At 40.7% G+C, this 13,289-nt stretch overlaps 1 protein-coding gene across 1 annotated transcript in view; it reads right to left on the minus strand.

Annotated features, from left to right (window-relative positions):
- Window positions 1–5,742: 5,742 nt before the first annotated feature.
- Window positions 5,743–13,289, minus strand: part of LVRN (laeverin) — a 79,043-nt gene continuing 71,496 nt past the window's right edge. Inside the window, exons 19-20 of the mRNA XM_087430315.1 lie at window positions 10,968–11,043; window positions 5,743–7,301 (exon numbers count right to left, since the gene is read on the minus strand). Of these exons, the coding sequence (XP_087286441.1) occupies window positions 7,161–7,301; window positions 10,968–11,043 (217 nt within the window). The 3' untranslated portion in view covers window positions 5,743–7,160. The remainder of the gene's footprint in view (window positions 7,302–10,967; window positions 11,044–13,289) is intronic.

The raw sequence follows: 13,289 nt of genomic DNA on the forward strand, positions 1-13,289 counted from the left end.
CTCAGTCAAAAAAATCTGATCTAGTTTCTATTTTCCTGCCAGGACCCTGACTGACTGACGCCAGCAGACTCCCAGGAAATAGACTCAAGGTGGGATTCTGAGATGAGCCTTGATCATGCCCTTGGCCTTGAACACTGCCCAGACCCCTAGTGCCACCACAATTAATCAGGTCATCACTTGGTGATTGCAGTGAAGTACCTACTGAAGCAAGTACCTTCGAGGCCCCAGTGGCTGCTGTGTTTAACCACTGTGACTGCAAGGATGTGGGATGGCATGGCTATATCTGAGTGTGCTGGAGCGCTTACTGGAAGAAAATGACCACCTCAAGTTGTGGTCATACGACCAGAGAACTTCAAAGGCAGATCTAAAAGAACCTCTTAATTGTTGTAGCTTCTCTGCAGGATGCATCATCACAATGCGAGCTGAATGCACAGCCTTCCCAAGTCTCTACTGTACGGTTCGGGCGTTGACTGGGAAGGAGTGAGGCCCGGAGATTTGGAATGAGGGCATCCAACTAAAACAGAAAAGTGTGTACTCCCTGGTCCAAGCTCTGCTTTCTAGTAACCCCAGCCCTCAAGAGGAGAGCTACTTCCTGTGCTACAACTTGGGGGTCTTCTTTTGCTTTTTAACTTCTCTAACCTGTTTAATAAATCCCGAATGTTAAAACCTCTTTGGTAAAACAAACAAAAAAGCAGCTGGTCTGGGTTCCGTTTTTCTGACCGGATCCTAAGGACACACTGCCTCATAGAGTTCTTTTGAGGATGAGACCAAGTGTAGATAGCACACAGTTCAGTCTGTCAGACGCAGAGGGCGCTCCACAGGCCGTAGTGTTTTCCTGCTCACCACATCTTTCTCTACTATATTGTGCTACTTTGAGTTGGGTCAGTCATAAGTTCTCTCTGAACTTAATTATAACATGAGTATATTTCCTCTAAAATTTGGGGTATGTGTTGGTGGGGAAAAGATGAGGGAGAACATCAACCTTATGGAGAAATAGTACTCTCATCCTGCTTACCTCTCACAGCTCGTAAATACTGAAGCCACCATCTGCTGCTAGTGGTTAGGAAGGCCTTCTGCTCACTGTTGATAAGTCTAAGAAACACTTGCTGAAAGGAACCATACCTATTCTCTGTTACGGGGCAATCTTAGGACAATCTCCTAAATGAGACCCCTGGCATCACTAAGGGTTCTTCAGGTTCCTAGGAACTGATGGGACTAACAGACTCTGTTGATCCCAAGTAAGATATGCTGAGATGGAGGAGCCATTCTGAATGATAGGGTGATCATCACCCTGGGGACAGAAAAGAAGAAACTCCTGCAACCCCACGCTCGGCACCGTTTTACTCCTCGGATACGTATCTATGAACCCCAGGGTACGGGATTCGCCAAGTCATTAAAATAACCCTCTTTCAGCAGCTTGCCCTTGTTTCTGAGAGAAAGTACAGAGAGAGGAGGGCTTTGACTTGTCTCAGGTAATAGCCTGCTATTTCTTTTCCATGGGAATCAAAAGAATCAACATACAGTTCAGCCTAGCACAGGCAGGTGTTCACACACGTACTATTTATACTCACACGTACACATACAGGGTTAGATAGACACACATACACAAATAGCTTTTTTCACAAAATAAACTTTTAGCAAACAAAATGACATACTTTTAAGGATATAGCTTGGGTAGGAAAATTTTCTATAAAAAAGTCTGTAATTTATTATTTTGAAAATCTTGTCCAATGATATTAATTTTTTAAATAGAGTAGAAGTCCCTATCTGTATTTTTCATTCGATACCTCTAAATCCCATTTAGAATTCTGAAGTCGTGTTATAGCACCCAAGTCAAAATAATTTTTATTCATCTAGTTAGGTTTTCTCCAATGAAGAAAATAATGAAAGGAGCTGGTATATGCACCTAGCAGAGTTTTTAATTAAATCAAGATAGTAACACTAAAAAATACATAGCTACATAGCAGGTGTTGTATACTACACAACTTTAGACTTATACACCATTTATCATTAGTTGTGTGTAATGGCAATATATTATTTAGGCATTACTGTGGCATAGATTAAGTCAAGTTGTTACCATAGTGACTTCAAGGTTACATTCATCCATATAAAGTTTTTCCAAAAGATTTAGCTCAGTTTTAAGTTTTAATAACTTTCAGAAGCATAAATGCTACAAACCTACATACGTTTCAAATAAACTTTACTTGAAAGTTGAATGATTTACATTTATTTTACATCTATATACCTTTGTTCGTTTTGAGTAATAATTTTTTATTTTAAGTTTTTAGTCCCTCTGGTTTAAGATGGAAAATATTGGCTGAAACAAAAAATTAAGTCGTTTGGGACAACTTGTGTCTTCACTTTGTGCGTATTGAAATGTTTAATAGATAACTTCAGGGCTGTGGCTGTGGCCATGGCCACGTTCGAAAGAAAAAATGGTTTGAAAGAAAAATGCTTTGCAGTTCTAATAAAAAATGACTCTTATTTATTTTTAAATTTAATCACAAATTTATAGAAAAGTTGGAATTACAGTAGAAATAATTTCTTTCTGAATCATTAAGAGTAAGTTGTCACCTGATGCCCCATTCACTCCTTGATGTGTATTTCCTACAACCAGGCATATTCAGGGTTAATTTTCTGACCATCAACGTCAGAAAATTAACATTAACACATTTCTGGTAACTAATTCTCAGACTTCATTCAAATTTTTCCAATTGTCCCAATAACGTCCTTTATAGCAAAAGGATCCAGTTCAAAATCACATGTTACAGTTTGTTGTCATGTATCTTTAATCTCCTTCAGTCTTAAATGGTCCTCCATCTTTCCCTGACTTTCATGACTTTGACACTTCTGAAGAATTCTTGGTGGCATGTGCCTCGATTTCAGTTTGTCTAAGGTTTCTCAGTGATTAGATTCATGTTATGCAGATTTTTCAGGGATATAACAAAAGTGATACTGTATTTTTGTCATTTCATCTTATTAAGTGGAACAAAATTTTTTATTTATCCCACTGTGACAATATTCACATTGATTGAGTAAGGTGATGTCTGCCAGGCTTTTCCACTGTAAATTACTCACCTTCCCTTTGCAATTTATCAGTATTTTAAGAGAAGTTACTTTAAACTTATGTGTGTATTCTTTTCCTCATCAAGATTTCAATTTATTCATTATTTAGACGTATAAGTACAGATTCATGAGTCCCAGTTTTATTCCATTACTGTCTTTATTTGTTATGAGGCTTAAGTTTTTCCAGATTTGACTAGCGGGGGCCCCTTCGAGCTGGCTTTTGTGCCTTTTGATATGTCCCCATCATTCTTCGAACATTTCCTTGTTTTTTGGTACAAAAAGATGTTCCATCTCAAATGGTCCCTTTCCTGCCCCAGCCCTGAAGTCAGCTATTTCTCCAAGGAGCCCTGCTTCTTTTAGCAGAGCATGGCATGTAGAAGCTACGACCTGGGCACTAGCTGTGCTCAAGGTTATTACCATGTTGCTGCTCCCAGGCCCTCTCAGTTGAAAAGCCAGGATCTACGTCTACATCTATATCTGTGTCTCTATCTGTATCTATATCTGTATTCGTATCCATATCTATATATCTATATCTATGTCTATATAGCTATAGCTATAGCTATATAGAGAGAGAAAGAAAGAGCAAGATAGCTCTACAAACACACATTTACATCTGTATGTATAAATCTATCTACATGTTGAGATCTGTGAGAACGTTTCACATCAATACCTCCAATTCCAATCCAACCACAAAGAGTTTATTCTAGTTTTTTCCCTTTGAATGTCTGCAACTCTCTTCTCCAAAAGTGAGAATCCTGGATCCTATTATCATTTGTGTATTTCCTTATCTGATCCATATCCCTGTGGTAATCAAACTCCCATCACTGCTCTCCCCCACCCCATGTGGACTCCTTCCTCACCCTCCTCAGGCTCTGATATCTCACGCTGGGCCCCTCCACCCCAGTCTGGACCTCCTCTTCACCCCACTAGGACTTAGACTCCCCATTCCCACCCTGTCTGGGCTCTGACTGCCCATGTGAGGCAGCCCCCTGCATAGACGTCCTCCTTACCCTGTTTGGCTCTGACTCTCCATCTCATAAGCCGCTCTCTGCACTGTGTGGTCACCCTATTCACCTTTCTTTGGCTCTGACATCCTGCACCAGCTGCTCCCCACTGTGTGGACACCCTCTTTGCCCCACTCCAGCTCTTACACCCCATTCCAGGTCACAGGCCACCACAGCTCCCCCTCGGCTCCCACTGGTGTAGAAGCCTACCTTGCTCTGCCTCATCTTTAGGACTGACCTGTTTATGACAGAAAGGGAAGAGGAGGAGTCCAAATAACTCCTAACATGTGTGCTGTAAAGAATACCTTTGCTGAATGTGGTTGAATTAGAGAGAAGATCGAGTTGGAGACAATATAGGTATGGTTTCAGATGCTGCTGGCTGTGCTACATGATTCTTTGTGTGTGGGGGGAACACGTAATTCTTTGTGTTATATTTACTTGTAAGCTCCCCTTAGGGCTTTGCTTTGGACATACTAATCCTGCTGCAGTTTGGATGGAAAAAGACAGCATTTATTGGCATAAACAAGAAAACTAATCAAGTAGAGTTCCCTTTAAATCTCATTTCATTTTGCTTCTTCATTTGTTCCTCAGAATAAATTGCTGTACAGCTGGGCCCAAGAGCTCTAAATTACAGAGGATCTTGAGTCTTCCAAACTAAGGCATTTGTTCTTTCACTTAAAGTCAACAATGGAAAGTCATTGAATGGGGTTGAGCAGGAAAGAAGCATAAGATTGTGGAGAAAACTTTAATTTCTAATCACCAGATGGAAAAAAAATCATGAATACATTGTACATTTGTTTAACATTTTTTAGGATGAACAGTATAATGTAAACTGGCTGGGTCAGAGAAATTGTTTCATAGTGGGAGTACTAATAGATAAGATGGTTTATTGGTTAATAAAGTGTTTACACCTTTTAGACAAATCTGCCTCAATATCACTCCCTGACTTATTGCTATCACAGTAGTCAATCAACAATTACTTCTTTTAATGCTAAGAATAAGGTATGGTATAATAAAATGTAAGGCTTATCTGGATTAACTGGCTTTATCCGTGTAAGAAAAAAATGTACATTACTCAAAATTCTTTTTCATATCGAGGAAGGATTATTAACTAAATATTTGGGCATTGATTTTGGATAAATACTTTCAGTGCTGTTTAATTACTACAGAATCTAAGCTATAACAGGACTTTACTTTTCAGGAAATGGTCTGGAGAGCCCTGCCTACTTGCTCTTTTGGTAGGACCAGGCAGTGTTTGGCATCACCTGATAACAGATCTCAGAGCCCGCTGGGCGCCCACTGTCAGCCTCCACGTGCACTTGGTGGACTGGAGCACAGCAGTGTAGGAAGACCAAGGACAGAGGACAGGGCCAACCAGGCAGAAGGAAGGCAGAGAAGGAAAGGAGAAGGAAGACGGGGAGCCCAAGGAGAAGGACGGAGTGGAAGTGGAGGAGATGGAGAGGAGGAAGAGAAAAGAAGTTGAAAGGACATGTGACACGCTTATCAAAAGATCAGACTGATGATCAGAGAAAATATAGGAAATAGAGAACGAATGTTTAAAAAAGTACAGGAGCTATCTCACACATAACAAATTGAAGACATGGAGATATTTTATTGCTTAAATGTTAAATTCCTAAATTTAAAGAAAAAACTCTCTGACCTATGACCCATGGTCAAGTCTGAGTAGACTGTGCTTTGGTTTTTCCGCATGGCCAAGTCCCATAGCTTCCCCCTCATACTCGGAGCATCTTCTTGTGAAGCGAATACGAAAGTGAACTTTTGTATTGCACTTTAATTTGTGGCTGCATTAACTTATACAAGAAATAGGGGAAAAAACCTTAGATCACATTGCCGTGAGTTTATATAACACATTTAAAGGCCTTTAATTGACGTATTCCTTAATCTTTACAATATCGCTCTGAGGTAGATAGGAGATCTGTAGTTTTACCCCCATTCTACAAAAACAAAATCAAAATTAAAACACAGAATTAAATCATATACACACAAAGTCTAGGGTAGGATGATGTGCCTTAACTGTCCTGATTTAATCAGGTGTAACAAAACCAAGCTAATTCCACACATTGTGACGGGTGAAAATGTTTAAAGTTTTCCAGACTACAAGCAGGTTCAATTTGGCCAAATGAAACCAAGTTTCAAACTTAATCCCCTGAGTGCAAAGCTGTAAAGATTATGCTCTGGTTAGCCTTTTAGTTCTATTTCTCTTTATTTGACAATTTCCCTTTGCGCTGAAGATTAGCCAATAATTGCTACGATCTGTTGACATCATTCTTTTGGCTCATAAACTTTGGCTGAAAGAGTGTCCATCCCACAGGTGAAAACACAGTCAAGAGCTTCAGGGCAGAGCCTTCCTCTCCCTTCCGGCCTCCACAGCAGCGATCCTAAGGGCACTTCACGGATCCTACAATCCTGTGTCTTTTTGTGACTCCATAAAGTTCAGAGGCCAGTAAAGTGTGGTGCAATGCAGTAGGCACCGTGGGGAGAGAGAAATGGGCAGGAAAAGACACACTTCTTGCCCTTAGGGCACTTAACATGGCTCATAAAATTGTCTGTCCCTTTTTAAAACTTGCTTTTCTTTGGCTTTTCTGACTTCTACTGAGTATTATTTTTCTGGTTTCTGTTGCTTTACATGGTTGTGTTATTTGCTCACTGCTCTTTTAAATATTCAACTAAATAAGCCCTAGAGTATTGCAAATCTGTATTTCCCTCAGAAAGGAATGTGCTCATTTAGCCAATTATCTCATATTCCACTGGCCTTCATAACAGAATGAGCAAGACTTTCTAAGGTAAATTTGTTTTTACAAGGCATTTAAAATAAATTCTGTGGTTTGATAGCCCAACATGAAGTAAAATTTTCCCCAGAAATACAGCAGTGTTGGCAAAATCCTCGGCAATCACTGAGCCTCGGGGCCAAACGTGACAATATGGGAAGAACACGACTCTGAGCCATAAGTGTGCTGAACTACAAACAACAAAACATGTGGTTTGCCAGACTCACAAAGCGTTGGAAGACAAAACTGTGAGCAAGCTACATTATAATATGCAAGCGGTGAGCCGAAAGTAGCCGCCAGATTATGTGTTTTCCCGTAGCCATGCAGCTATCCTGGCATTTCGCTTCTTATTCTCCAGATTTTCGTTCTTTATTGTCTGTAATTTGGCATGAACCGTGAGCCTCTGGTGCTCCTCCAACATGTTACTGCAAAACTGCTGCATCTGAAAGGAGAAAGAGCTCATGGGTCAGTGGAACCTAACTTTCTCATGGAGACACAACGAGGCAAGTGCATGTTCAGTGGCAACGTGAGTTTGCAAATGGACAAGGATGGTTGGAACGCGTAGAAAGGTGTACCCCCAGGTTGTGTGTCCCTGGGGAGACTGTGACTGAGAACGTGTGCTGAAGACCACCTCTGCCCTGAAGAATCAGATGCAGACTGGAAGCTCCAAGAAGTGAGAACTTCATCTGTTTTATTCACTGCTCTAGTCCCCAAGTGCATAGTAGGTGCTCAACAAAGACTTCCTGAATGCATATCGGATATCATACAAGTTTCGTGGAGAGAGATACAGGGAGACCTTTTCTTATCTCAAAAGAAACTTTGCAACTTCCAAAGCTCAAAACTGATACGTAACACCTGTGTCTTTACAAATATTATCTTTTATTTAAGAATATTTATAGTGGATTCATCTATTGGCTAAATTCCTTCATTGAGTCAAGGCGAACATCAGTTATGGGAACATTTGCTGCAATATTACATATAAGCCAGACCCCAATTGACTAAGAAGTTATATTCAAAAAGTCTATTTCTGTGTCAGTGGATTAGAACTCAGAACATATCTTACCATAAGATGATAGTGTACACACACTAGCTCACAAAAGGTCACTTAAACCCTAATGCACTTGAAATTAAGCAGTAATAGGGCTATCAAGCCTAATTACAACGTAATAGAAAAGTAAGATTCCAGGAGGAAGCAGGTTAAGGAACCAGAAACAAACCTCTGCTCACTCCCACAGCTGCCCACTCCTGCCGGGCAGTGGAACCATGTGCCCACACCCCATACTACTGGTCGTGTGTCCACCGCTGTGTGCCTGCAGTGAGTGGGAGGGGAGTGGGGTCTGTGGGATTGCAGGTGGGGCTTCATGAGTACTTGAGAGCAGGAGGCCAGGCCCCAGCAGAAGGGAGTATAAAGACCAGAGCAAGAGATTCGGACAAAGTATAGAAACTGCGCTGGTATGGAGGGAGAAGGGATTCACGTGACTTTCATTTTCCTTTTTAGGAGTAATTATTTTCAATATTATCATGTGAACTGATACATTATAGTAGGACTGTTGGGCATTAATACTTTTTTGACAAGGATATTCATAGTACCTAATTTACTTGTTTTCAAAATTGCAATAATTTAAACACTGCTAAATCCATTTTTGTATTTTTTAAATAAACTATCAGTGACTATAGAGTTTTGGGACTTTGAGGATAGCTAAATTTATACAAACTTCATTCGTTCATTAAACAACAACAAAACTTTACTGGGTTCTGTAGAGACAAAAATGAACTGATGCACTTCAGAAGATACCAACACAAACCCAGTCGTGGTTCGCAGAGCTTTGTTCCAGCATTTCTGGGTGTGCCCTGCTCTCTCCTATCCAGGGAACCCCTCATAAATCAGTTCCTGACAGCTCAGCCTCAGGCGGGCCAAAACCCAAACAAAGATGATTCCATCGGGAATTAGCGGCCCTTCCCCTCTCTCTCTCATAATAACAGCTATGTAACTGACTGCTTCTCCTTCTTTTGCTCAGGATCAAATTTCAGGCCTTTATGACTACACATTTATTTGTTTATTTGCTGGGGCAGGGGAGTCGATTTTCCTTTCTTATTTACACAGGCTTTTTCTGTTCTTATTAATATAGTTCCAGGCCCTAGTGTTTAATTTGCACTCAAGTCATTTTTTAAACATTTTTAATCAACTTTATTGAGACATAATTTATATACACAATAAACTGTATCCATTTAAAGTGTACAAGTCCATGAGTTTCGGCCATTGCACACACCTGTGAAGCCACAGCCACAGTCAAGATACGGTACATTTCCACTGCCCACAGAAGTTTCTTCAGGCCTTTCTGTATCCATCCTCTCTCTGTCCCAGGCAACCAGTGATCTGCCCTTTGTCACCACACATTGGTTTGCATTTCCTAGAATGTGTCTGGTTTCTTTTACTCAGCATAATCATCTTGCGATTCATCCATGTTGCTACACAAACTTGCTCCTTTTTTTTATTGGGGGCTAGTATTCCATTGTGTGGATAATTACATCTTCCTTACCCAGTCACCTATTGATGGGCATTTGAATGGCTTCCAGTTTTTGGCTGACGTGAATAAAGCTGCTATGAACATTCATGTACAAGTCTTTGTGTGGGCATAGGTTTTCATTTCTCTTGAGTAAAAACCTAAAAGTGGCATTATTAGGTCATATGTGTCTAACTAAGTTTAGAAAACTTCCCGTTTTCCAAAGTAGTTGTACCATGTTACATTTCCACCAGCAGGATAAGAGAGTTCCCGTTGCCTCACATCTTTGCCAACATCTGATATTATAAATCTTCCTAATTTTACCTATGCCACTGGGTGTGCAGAGGTTGTATTTATATTTTATTCTTGGTTTCCTTTGTGTGTGTGTGCCTCTTTTGTAGACATTTGCTTTTGCCCTTCAGTTTACCTTCTGGTTATAGGCTCCCCTTTTCTTTCCAGAACTACCCCTTTGCTGTCCCAGTGCCTGTGGTTTGGGTGGGGCTGGCTCCAAGTGTGGGCATGTGACCCAGGCGAGGCCAGAGTATTTCATTCCCCCTGGACACACTGGCTGGTGACTGTGACCCAAGTGGGACCGACCAGAGTTGGTCCTTGAACTTGACGCCCAGTGAGAAAGGATTCCTTTTTCTGCAGCTGAGGGTGCTAAGGCTCATGTATGCCTGCAGCTGTTCTTGCCCGCATGTGGAGAAAGCCCATCTAAGAAGAAAGTCAGCCCAGAGGAAAGCAGAGCCTAGAAATGGCAAGCCCCATGTTAGGTTCTAGATACAGATATGACTAAAATAGGGTCTCAGTCCTAGAGGAGCTCATGAGATAGCCTCAGGGGGTAGACACATTCACACACTCATTACAGTATGGTGCGGTAAGCGCTATGATAAAGATATCCACAGGATGATTTGGGAGCAAGAAGGAGGAGGGGGTGTAAATCAGTTAATTAAAAAATTCTTAGACACAAAGCCTTAAAAGATGATTAGGAATTATCCAGCCAAGGACAGGCATGGGGAGGGCACCCCAGCAGATGGTAGAGTGTTTCCAAAACCTGGAAAATGTGAAACAGCATGCTAATTTAAGAAAAGCTGTAAGTGGTACAGTATAACTACAGGAAAAGTGTTTGGGGGTGTCTGCCTCTCTTGTTCTCTGATACTTGGTGGTGAGGTGGGCAAAAATGAGGCTAGAGAGCAAGGCATGGGCTAATTATGAAGAGGCTCACATGCAAATGAAAAGATTTTAAAATTTCTTCTAAAAACTATGATGAGCTACTGAAGCTTTGGGAGCAGGGCGGTGACTGGCAGCAATGTGGAGGATGGATGGAGGGAAGACCAGCCTGGGCCAGGGAGCCCAGGCCAGAGTCTACTCCAGTAACTCAGGTGAGAAAGGATGAAGTCCAGTCCTCCATGAACATGGATGGTCTCTATTTCAGGAGCAAGAGATAATTAAAAACATTTCCTACACAGTGATAACAGCACCAATGGGAGCACAGAATGTAAATAATTCAGACAAGCATGTTATTTTTAAATTTAGCAACTCCAAATTACATAAAAAGTGGCTTCCAAATTACCGTTATAATTCACACTATCTAAAGTACTTACCTCCATGATCTGTGAATCTGTACTTATGGTTCTCCCTATGATATCTATTAGAGTAACCAATGACGGTGCTCCATACCTACAAAGCAACAAGATGCTAATCAGGAGTGCGAAATGTTTTGCAAGATAAAGCCATATTTTATAGTGCAGATCAATGCTAAGTATGCCAAGCCCCTGGTAATTCCTGTCTCCCAAATCTAAGTGAAAACATATATGAATTAGTTTAGCTTCATCTTTTAATAGAAAATTTATTATATTAGCACTAAAGAAATATTTATAGTTAAATACTGATTTGTGTAACACATAGTTTTTAAAGTTTTGTTTAAATGTAAAAAGCTCTTCTTAAAAAAAAACAACTGTTTTTATCATTTTAAATGAGGTGGTTAGAATAGATATCATATACCTCAAATTAAGAAAATTTATGAGAGCAAGTAAATATGCAAATTATGCCCCTTAAAACACAGTAGTTAATATGAGATCAATTTCAGAAACTCTGACTAAAATACCCTGAAAGCTTATTTAAAATTTTGTATGTTGTATATGCTTTTTGAAGAGAAAATCCGTATCTTCTGCGATTCTCAAAATGTTGGTGATCACTGAAGGCTAGGAACCTGGCTCTACTTACGGTCCCTCAAAAACACATGGTAGTTGAAACTTCCCCTTTAGTTTAGTGTCCTTGAATACCCAAGAAGAATCATCATTTTTTAAAAATCCATGAAGCATTGCTACGAAGAGACAGCAAATACATACCTGCTCAAAGCATTGCCGTCATTAAAAAAGTAAACAAAGAATTTTGGATGCATTAAAAAAGAGAGAAAAATTAAAATAGGGTTCATATAATGGACTGAATAAGAAATGGTTGAACTGCCTTGATAGTTAATACACACAATTGATTTACTTGAAATTAAAAATTGTAAGAGTTGGGGCCGGCCCGTGGCTTAGTGGTTAAGTGCGTGCGCTCCATTACTGGCGGCCCAGGTTCAGATCCCAGGCGCCCACCGACGCACCACTTCTCCGGCCATGCTGGGGCCACGTCCCACATACAGCAACTATAAGGATGTGCAGCTATGACATACAACTATCTACTGGGGCTTTGGGGAAAAGAAAGGAAGAGAATCGGCAATAGATGTTAGCTCAGAGCCGGTCTTCCTCAGCAAAAAAAAAAGAGGAGGATTAGCACGGATGTTAGCTCAGGGCTGATCTTCTTCACAAAAAACAAACAAACAAAAATTGTAAGAGTTAACGTTGTCGTAACACGCAGAGGCAAGAGAAAACAGCACTTTTTGTTCTTTTCAAGTTTCCAGCTGTAACTTAAGCTGTGTGTACTTGAGCAAAGTGGAGGACAAGAGACAGTCTACGTACAATCCAGGCAAGCAAACCTGTTTCTATGGGGAAAGAGGAAATATTTCTTAGTTCTCCAGTTTTATTGGCCAGGTATAAAAAGCCTGTGTGATGATGCAAAAGATTTGGCAAAATTTGCAAAGAAACGGAGTTCCAACCTTAAAATGAGAGGTGGAAAACTACCTACGCTGCTAACTGTGTGATTTTCAACCAGATACAGAAGAAAGTTTCCCTGAGAGACAGGGCTGGGTTTGAAGTTACCTTGGGCGACTTTATAAACTGTAAAAATGGGGAATAACACATAGTTAGAAGCATTGTTCTGGCGATTAAATGAGATAATGGATGTTGAAGCCCCTATCAGAGTAGCCGGCACACGTCATTCCTTCCTGTTCTTGCAAGCTTCAAAAGGAGATATTTGAGACAGAGACGACTTGCCACTCTTGTTGAGAGAGCAATCTCTTTGAAATATTACTGAACAAAAATATATACATTATAAATAGTTTATCCTACCAGTATTCAAGTACATTGTAATTAATATAAAGACAAGAGCCAACGTGCGTCAGGAGAGTTACCCTTTTAAAAAATTGGTAATATTTGAAGCTAGTGTGGCACAGTGATTTTCGTACTCTAGTCTGGCTTGCCTTCTGCCTCTCTCCTTTCTTCCATTTCCCCTCCCCTCCTGTCCCTTCTCCTGCCACGTCTGACTTCCTGTGGCGAGCATGGCCACTAGGCAATGGGGGCACCCAGGCATCCAGCCCCGTCCAGTGGTCCAGTGACAGGCGGTGAGAAAGGGCCCTCCGGTGCTTGGGCACACCCTTCCAATAACTTATCAGCTCTCTTGGCTCCCTTGCGCTCCTATTTAACCCTTTCAACTCTGTGTTCCCCATCATGAAGTACAACAGATGGAAATGAAAATGAGAGCAAGTTTTCAAGCTTAAGGGAGTTTAGCCAATATAACTGTATTTGGAGAAGAAATCAAGTATT

The sequence above is a fragment of the Ceratotherium simum genome, chromosome 4 (assembly GCF_057802395.1).
Source record: "Ceratotherium simum simum isolate JZ-2026a chromosome 4, ASM5780239v1, whole genome shotgun sequence".
Lineage (NCBI taxonomy): Eukaryota > Metazoa > Chordata > Mammalia > Perissodactyla > Rhinocerotidae > Ceratotherium > Ceratotherium simum.